Source organism: Camellia sinensis, chromosome 1, assembly GCF_055761805.1.
Source record: "Camellia sinensis isolate YWXY chromosome 1, ASM5576180v1, whole genome shotgun sequence".
In the NCBI taxonomy this organism is placed as follows: Eukaryota; Viridiplantae; Streptophyta; class Magnoliopsida; order Ericales; family Theaceae; genus Camellia; species Camellia sinensis.
The window spans coordinates 11,806,143-11,815,531 of NC_138961.1; the positions used below are offsets into that span (position 1 = coordinate 11,806,143).

The window sequence follows — 9,389 nt, forward strand, 5'->3', positions numbered from 1 at the left end:
AACCACAAACATTCAAAAAATGACTTTTTAGTAAGCAATCACAACGCAATAGGACTTGTTGAATGAACAAAAAATCAGAGGGACCAAACGGATCATAATTCAGTCATATAGGACTTTCCGATAAATTCCACTTTTTTTTAATGTATAATTTACTTTGTTATCAGATAAGACTTAGGGAAAAAAAATATTAGGGGAAAGATTTTAGGAACTTGTAATTTAAAATTTTAGATGGTTTTTTTTTTTTTTTCTTTAATCTATAATTACTTTGTTAACCAATAGAATTTTTTTTAAATCACAAAAATTAGTAATTATGGAATGAGACTTTGGAAATCTCACAAATCTTTTCACTAGAAACTCTATTTTTCTTATATAATATATAGATAGATAAATAATATATTATCTTCCTCTTAAATTATTTATTTCACACAAAAAAATCAGAACTTAAAAATTGTTTATTTTCAAATTTTAATTTTTTTCACAAATTAAAAGTATTGATTTTTAATTGGTGGTTTTTATTTTTTATTTTTAAACAATGATACATTATTGCTAAATTCTTATTTTTCCGTAACCAATTGATAGAAATAACATTAGTTATATCTAATTGTAAAATTTAGGATGAATTATACTTTCCAATTGCATGTTTTTTACATTGTTTCCTAAAAAAAATCTTTTACTTTAATCTCAAGAGGCATCCAATGAAGAGAAAGTTCAGGTATGTTTTAAATTTCTCATTTGAAATGGTCTAACTATGAGGAAAAGTTCCTTTTGCAAAATCCTACCCAGTCGCCAAACACTGCAAATTCCTCACTGCCATTGCCCACCATCCTGTGTCTTCACCACTCTTGCGGCTCCCCACCCGCCACCCTTTCTTTGGGATTCAAGAGTAATAAACGAAACAAAAAACTCAAACTCAAGCTCGCGTTCGGTTCGTTAAAACGTTTATTCAAACTCAATTCGTTCGGTAAATAGACCAAACTTAAACACATTTTCGAACTCGTTAAAATTTTCAAACCAAACTTGAACAGTCAATTACTTATTTGATTCATTAAAATTATATAAAAATACCAAATTACTCGAGATTAGCTCGACGAAAACTCTTTTGAGATTGGCTCTTGAAAGTTTAACGAACCAAACTTGAACAGTGACTGTTCGGCTCGTTTATTACCCCCCCCCCCCCCCAAACACACACACACACAACATGCAAACATGCTTTGTGTAAGTGTGGTTTGTTACCTGTACAAGTGACAAGTGTAACAACCCAAACAATTTGTATTCTCATCCCATGCCCCAGTTGTACTTGGGCCAAGCACAGATTGCAGTTGCACCCGTCCACAAATTACACTTTGTGTAAGTGTGGTTTGTTACCTGTACAAGTGACAAGTGTAACAACCCAAACAATTTGTATTCTCATCCCATGCCCCAGTTGTACTTGGGCCAAGCACAGATTGCAGTTGCACCCGTCCACAAATTACACTTTTGGCGCATGGGACACTAGCAAGAAGCAAGTTTCGCAGCAGTGGGGATTGGGACGTCGACCAAACCTGCCCAAATCCATCAATTTGCTCCTACTCCTAGGCAGTTCTGCAATAAACAAAATGACTCCAGCAGTACACAGTTTTGAAGGCAAAAAACAAAGCTTAAAATTTAAAACACAACCAGACCCAAATGACATATGTGCAATACACACCTAAAAATATTTACAATCTAAGACCATAGAACACAGTACTAAGCAAAATCATATAGAGGACTTCTTAGCAGAATGAAAATATTTATGCTAATGTTCTATACAACATTTTTGAGTACAGAATCATCAACTCCAAGTGATTTGGGCAAGTCCCTGGACCAAAACTCCACTTCTGCCTTAGCCTTGGCAAGCGATTCTTCGAGTTCACGAACCTTTGCTCGAGCCACTTTGAGAGTGCTTTCACACAAATCAACAAAGGCAAGTGATTCCGTGTGTTTGTTCACCCTCTTTGCTTCATCCAGCCTCTGCTTCAGCCATGATAAGTCCAACCCAACTTGCTCAAAGTCCTCAATTGAAATTGCAGCCAAGCGTAGTGCTTCCTCATCATGGACCATAGTGTTTGACATCGACTCAATGAATGAAGCAAACGACTCAAGTAGCATTGTTTGTAGAATGTGACCTTTCATTGATAATCTGGTGAAAGTGTCATTGTGAAGGCCGTGGATCCTTTTGAGTAACAGTGATGCCTCAGAAGAAACCCAGTACGACAAAAATCTGACTTTGCCGATATTGCATCCTCTGGCAATGTCTGAGGCTTGGTCACTTGAAGCATGTCCACCAGCTTGAGTAATGGTAGAAGTGGCACAAACTGGGGTTGCTTTGCTTGAGCCCTGATTGCCCAAAATAGGTTGGGCAGCCTGCTGAGGAGGCGAGGTCCCGGAGAAGCTTGTGTAAAGAGTGGATTCAGAATGGACTCTCTCTGCTTCCTTATAGACAGAAGGAGCCTCTGTCAAAACAAGACCTTGCCAAACTGACTCAACAGAGCTAACTTCTTCTCCAGAAATGGCGGTAGTGTCAACTTCTACATTTCCCAAGTTATTGTCCTGGGATGGATGCTGAGACTCCGCTTGACAACCACTCTCCTTTGAATCACGTGACGGAACGGCAATATCAGTTTCAACTATAATAGTATCTCCAAGAAACAATCTCTACTGGGATCAAAAAGTTCACCAAGAGGTACGAAATACGGGATCTAAAGCTGACAAAATTGACTTTTTTTTGTTTTTTCTAAACTTCAAAAAAAATAAAGAATAAAGTGAGAACAATGTGGTGCAAAGATTAAAAACTGAAACAAATACAAAATGGAATAACCGTTGATTTTATTTTATTTTTTGTTATTTACTCCGTTCAAATAGTTCGGAGACATAAGAATTTGGATATTTAAAAGAAAGTCACGTATGTTTGCTTTTGAATTCATATTATAGTATTGAATTGTAACTGTAGAGATGAACATAGGAGTGAAAATCATTTAGTCAAACTCCTAATATTTTAGTGTATTAGGCAAACACGTTTTAGTAGTTGGTCAAATATTTTATTCCTAGAAAATGACTGAATGCATAAACTCAAATGTATATGTGTTAGGTTTATTTCATGTCAGGATCTCAACATGAGAGAATTTGAGGGATATGGCTCGGGCTTCTGCACAAAGCCGCAATATGCCATTGGAGGGTTGCTCGATTCAGCCCATGCACTGGTGGAGATTATAGCATTTCCTAATTGTAGATTCTCACTGGCTTCTCAAATGAGTATCGATTCTGCACATTGAGACAGTCACTACAAGTTCTAATTGCCTTAAAAGGTGTGAACTAATACGTTATTAGCAATGTCAAGGTAGAAAATTGTAAAAAAATGCCAACTCCATAGCCATGTTGCACAAAGCCGAATTAATAACATCTCTCCTGGTTTTTGGACCACATACTGCCTTAAACCTGTAGATATGCTATTTAACGTAAGTAATTTCAAAGTGTTTATATACCTGATTGGCCACATATGACCTTTTAGGAGTATTGTCAGAGTGTTCCAACCCGAGGTACTGTTCCCAAGTACCATAAACATCCCTTCTCTATAAAGAACAAAATGTCAAAATTAGAAGAGAAGAGAAATTAACCACCTCAACTAAGTGTGCATGCATGTGTATGAGCATGGATATGTGCACGTGTGTGTGTTGAGAGAGAGAGAGAGAGAGAGAGAGAAAATTCATGTGCACCTGAAAACGACTAGAAACGATGTCCGAGTCCTGAAGGTACTTGAGGCGACCCAAAGATAAAAATGCAAAATTCCACTGAGAAGATGGGGTAAACATTAATTTCAGAAAGATCACAACAATAAAGATTAACCTAGCACATATACTGTCAGACAATGCTGCTTTGTAATGTAGAAAGACAAGGCCATGAGCCAAGTAAAATAGTTAATAATTATACCTTTGAAAACTCCTCATCCGGAACCTGCAATTTCTTCTGTATGCGTTCTTTGATTTCAGTCAACGTCTCACCCTCATGGATGACAAGGAAAAAAGGTTTCCCAAAATTCTGGACCTGCTGTTTAAAATAAAAAGAAGAAAGATGAAGAAAAATAATACCATTGTACAACTGAATCTCAGTTTACAACTTGCAGTGAATTTAAATTTTTATTTAAAATATATATATATATATATATATATAGAATCCTCAAAACGCAGTATAATTACTAGCTAAGCAATAATAAAACAGGGATAAACAAAATCTTTAACAATGCCAACAAGTATAGAAACAACAACAAAAAGATTGATTTGCACAAAACCATGATATTGTGATGTCAAAAATGACAAAACACAGCAAACATTATTATGTTCTTTATTTCCACCCAAGGTTCTGAAAAGCGGTTGCGGTCGCCGTAACGGTAGCGGTGGCGCGGTTGCAGTTGCGGAGTGTAAAGGCCGTAACGTAACGGTTGCGGTAACCGGAACCGTGAATTTTTTTATTTTTCGTACAATTTAAAAAAAACTTACCAATACGCATATTTTTTTTCCATGATCATATTTATTGGGTTTTAAAATAAATATTGATCAATTTTTATAAATTTTTAAGTTTGATCCAATATATTTCATATTTTTAAATCATTATAAACTGAGTTTTTTACATTTTATTTTGATAATTAATAACTTTATATTATACAAAAAAATCAATCACTAATTATTATATATAAGATAAACAATGACAAAAGTAAGAGAGTAAATAAAAGCCTAAATATATATATATATATATATTAATCAAGCTAAATAGATAATGACCACACTTATTATTATTATTATTATTTTCAAACAATATATAGTTAGACACACACAAACAAAATGGTTGAGTGATAGCAGCTGAATAGAATAGCATAGGTCTTATAATTTCAACAAATCAATAACATATTCTTCATCTTCCCTATTCTCTCTCTCTATCTCTTGTTCCTCCATCTTTCCTCTTCTCTCTCTATCTCTCTTCTCCCATTTTCAATTTTTTTTTTTTTTTTTTTTTTGTGTTTTTTTGAAAGAAGCAATTCGGAACCGTTACGTAACGGTGTGCAATAGGCCATTACGGCCGTTGCAGTACCGTTACGATCGCTATAGCAGCCGCTACGGCCGATACACCTGTGAATCTCAATCACACTGCAAAAGCGGCCGTAACGAGTTGTAAAATCCAAATTTTTATGTGTAGAATTATTTTTGGATAAAGTAGTAATTAAATTAATTTATATGGGTCATTTTAGTAACATCAAGGAATTAGTTATGAGGTGGTTTTTTTTTTAATTTTTATTACTTAGATGGTTAAGTTTGTAATTTTGGGAGATTGGGTTATAGGCCCACTTGGGCTTTAGGTCTTGGAAACATAGAAGCACAAACACATAGAGGTATTGATGTTGTGGCTGCTGCGGCAGATCTAGTAGTAGAGAAAAAAAAAAAAAAAAAAAAAGAGAGAGAAGAAGAAGAAGAAGAAAAGAAAAGAAAGAAGATTCATAGATTGGTGACTTTGATCTAATCATCTCTTGGAGGTAAGATTTGTATTTATGGTACTCCTAACTATTTCTTTAGACATAGTATCTTGTATGTTGATTGGGTGTAGGTATTTTGGGGTTTTGGAATTTACTTGTAGACTATAGGATTAGATTATTACATTATAAAGAAAAGAATGATAGATGCATCATGGTGATCAATAATAATTGTTTATGTGGTATAATATTTTATTAGGTTTGTGAGATTGAGATGGATCTTGGTAATTTGAGATTAGCTTGGGAAATATTATTTTAGCTGTTTGAGGTAAGTAACCCTCTATCACTGTTGGTTTATTTTTAATCCTATCGAATCGTTTAAAATCATAAATATTTATTCGTAGCTTTCCTGTTCTCTTAAAATAAAATATGGGTCAAGTATAAAACAACATCGAATATTATTATGAAAATTATTTGAATATTCGGTGAAATTATTCTGAAAATTATACTAAACGTTTATTCTGAAAATATCGAATGTTTTATTTAAAATTTGTGTATTGTGTGAATTTTGAACATCACTTTAGTCTGACTATGATTTGGACCCTAGCCAATGGGGGTTATTTATTGGCACAGAAACTAGTTTTTGTTGGGGCTTTACCACCGGCCTATGTGTGGTTCTGGGCCTTGTCACGGGCTATGTGACCGTAGTCAATAAGACTTGGGTTTTGTGAATCAAATCATTGAACCATCTGAATATCGAACCATCGATTTGAACAATGAATTACTTTGAATTATCTTGTTGGCTTTTCATTTAAAATGTATTGTACATTGTTTATTTTTAGCTATGAAACCATCTTACAAAATAATTGTTCATTTATTGAACTGAATAAAAATTTATATTTATTGATTATCGATTTATTTATTTATTTTTTTATACTTGATCCAGCTGGCAGTGATAGTTGGTTATTTACTAGGCTGTCTAGCTTACCCTTATTTTATTTTTTTCAGATTTTGAAAAGTAGAGCTGCGCGGGATTTTTTTACATATGGGAGTGCCGAGAGTAGGACTATGATTTAAGTACTTGGATTATTTGTTTTGTTAATGGATTTTATTAGTGGACTTGGTGGATAATTTCATATGATAAGAATAATCAATTTTTTTTTATGGATTTTAGTATTATGATAATTAAGGATTTGATTGGAGTATTTTACATTGTTAGTTATGTGTTGGACTCTTAGCCTTGCATGCTCACTTAAATGAGTGTACGGCGTTGTCACGGAGCTTGGGACGTGACAATTTAGTGGTATCAGAGCCAGGTTGTAATTTTAAAGGCTGGTATAAAATAGTGGTGAGATTGGGTAGATATAGGATTGGGAACGCTTATAATTTGATATAATGTTATTTTTATTTACTTGTTATAGGGACTTGAGAATAGAATAAGATGAGATTTTATTATTGATGCATTTAGGTTGCAATGGAACATGAGGAGACATTGGCAAATATGGCTAGGAATACACGCTAGGGTCAAACGAATCGATGGACTGGTAATAGCAATCGGCAAGGGAATGTGACTAATAATGGTAGTGGTTCTCAAGCAGTCGGAGGAAATCAGGGGCAAGAGTTGGGACACCAAGAACAAGCTGCAATCCCTAATCCAATTGAAATGGTTCAAGTGCTTCAAACGTTGGCCGGGGTGGTGCAACAACAAACCACCATAGGGAATAACTTGACTAGACTTATGGAGCAACAACAGCGAATACAGCCAGGTGTTGGGCCACAACCAAGGCCACGTTGTAACATTACCGAGTTTAAGAAGATAGCCTTGGCATTTGACGGAGCCATAGACCCTTTGGAGGCTGAAAAATGGTTAACAGAAATGGAGAAGTTGTTTCCCGTTTTTGAGTGTACGGATGATCAGAAGGTGACCTATGCTACGTTTATGCTACAAGGGATAGCTAATGATTGGTGGCAGATGGAGAAGCACATACACGAGCATGATGCCAACCCCTATACATGGGAAAGGTTTAAGAAGGCATTCAATGAGAAATACTTCCCTAGGAGTGTTCGTCTACAAAAACAGAGGGAATTTTTGAAGTTAGAGCAAGGGAATAAGACGGTTGCAGAATATGAAGCTGAGTTTACGAAGTTGTCTAAATTTGCATCAGCATTTGAAGCAGATGAGGATAGCAGAGCACGAAAGTTTGAAGGTGGACTAAGAACAAACATTATGCAACAAGTGGTTCCTTTCGAGTTACCTACTTTTGGAGCAGTGTTGAATAAGGCTTTACTAGTTGAGAGTGGCCTTACCAGAGCCCAAGAAGAGAAAGAAGAGAATTATAAGAAGAGGCCTAGTTCTTCCAACTTCCAAACTAACAATTTGAAGGGCAATGCTAAGAGACAAAACACTTCTTCGGTTGGAAGTTGGGGAAGTCGAACTATGGGTAGTAGTGTTGATAAGAAGTATGATCGGGTACAATGCACTAGGTGTAATGGATTCCATCGGGATAGTGAGTGTCGTTGGAATACTGGGGCTTGTTTCTCTTGCGGGCAACAGGGGCACATGATAGCTGATTGCCCTAATCGGAAGGGGCATGAGATTGAACAGAAAGCATGGACAAATAAAGGAGCATCAACAGACAAAGGGTCTTCAGGAAGTCAAAAGAAAAATGGAGGTCATAAGCCAAAGACTCAGGGTCGAGTGTACGCACTCACGCAACAAGATGTTCAGACTTCCAACACGGTGGTGTCAGGTACTGTTTTAGTGTCTTCTGTTTATGCACATGTGTTATTTGATTCTGGCGCTACAAATTCATTTGTGTCTATGGGATTTGTTAAGAAACATGGATGAAAATGTGTCTCTAGAGAGATCGACTTATGTGTTAAAACCCCGATAGGAGGGGTTATGGTTGCTGACTTAATTTGCAAATCTCGTGTGGTTAGTATAGATGACAGGAAATTGCTTGTAGACTTAACTGTTTTAGATATGCGGGACTTTGACATAATTCTTGGAATGGATTGGTTGGCAACCAATTATGCTTCTGTTGATTGTCGAGGCAAAAGGGTAGTATTTCAGATTCCTAATCAACCAGAATTTTGCTTTGTGGGTAGTGGAGTTAACACTCCTCTTCTGGTAATCTCAGCTTTGCAAGCTAGACGATTGTTAAGGAATGGTTGCGAGGGCTATTTAGCTTCTGTGAGAGATACCCGTGAGACTGAATTGAAGTTAGAGGATATTCTAGTTGTGAAGGAATTTCCCGATGTTTTTCCTGAAGAGTTACCGGGGTTGCCACTAGATAGAGAGATTGAGTTTGCCATTGAATTGATACCTGGCACGTGTCCTATCTCCAAGGCTTCGTATCGAATGGCCCCAGCAGAGTTGAAAGAGTTGAAGGAACAGTTACAAGAGTTACTAGATAAGAGCTTTATTAGGCCTAGTGTTTCTCCTTGGGGTGCGCCCATTTTATTTGTGAAAAAGAAGGATGGTAGTTTTCGCCTTTGCATTGATTATCGAGAGTTGAACAAGGTGACAATCCGAAATAAATATCCTTTGCCTAGGATAGGTGACCTATTTGATCAGTTGCAAGGAGCACAAGTCTTTTCTAAGATTGACCTTCGTTCTGGCTATCACCAGTTGAAGGTTAAGGCGGAAGATATACCTAAGACAGCCTTCCGAACTAGGTATGGGCATTATGAATTTTTAGTGATGCCGTTTGGGTTGACCAATGCGCCTGCAGCTTTTATGGATTTAATGAACAGAGTATTTAAACCCTTCTTAGATCAGTTTGTGGTAGTTTTTATTGATGACATTCTTGTGTACTCAAAGAGTAAAGAGCAGCACGAAGAACATCTGAGAATAGTGTTGCAGATATTAAGGGAGAAGAAATTATTTGCTAAATTAAAGAAGTGTGAATTT

At 36.1% G+C, this 9,389-nt stretch overlaps 1 protein-coding gene across 1 annotated transcript; it reads right to left on the reverse strand.

Annotated features, from left to right (window-relative positions):
- Positions 1-1,615: 1,615 nt before the first annotated feature.
- On the reverse strand, positions 1,616-5,583 carry LOC114287669 (uncharacterized). The gene is made up of 5 exons (XM_082901741.1): positions 5,569-5,583; positions 3,946-4,119; positions 3,732-3,806; positions 3,501-3,587; positions 1,616-2,607 (listed from the first exon to the last, which is right to left on the reverse strand). Exons 1-5 carry the CDS (start codon positions 5,581-5,583, stop codon positions 1,783-1,785), a joined length of 1,176 nt encoding a protein of 391 aa, XP_082757867.1. The 3' UTR covers positions 1,616-1,782.
- Positions 5,584-9,389: the final 3,806 nt, after the last annotated feature.

Bases quoted from the DNA above. Each gene is read 5' to 3' on its own strand.
- LOC114287669 (XM_082901741.1), bottom strand. The intron at 3,807-3,945 runs GTATAATTATTA...CCATCTTCTCAG, and splicing joins CGGATGAGGAGTTTTCAAAG to TGGAATTTTGCATTTTTATC. The intron at 2,608-3,500 runs GTATATAAACAC...CGTGATTCAAAG, and splicing joins GGTCATATGTGGCCAATCAG to GAGAGTGGTTGTCAAGCGGA.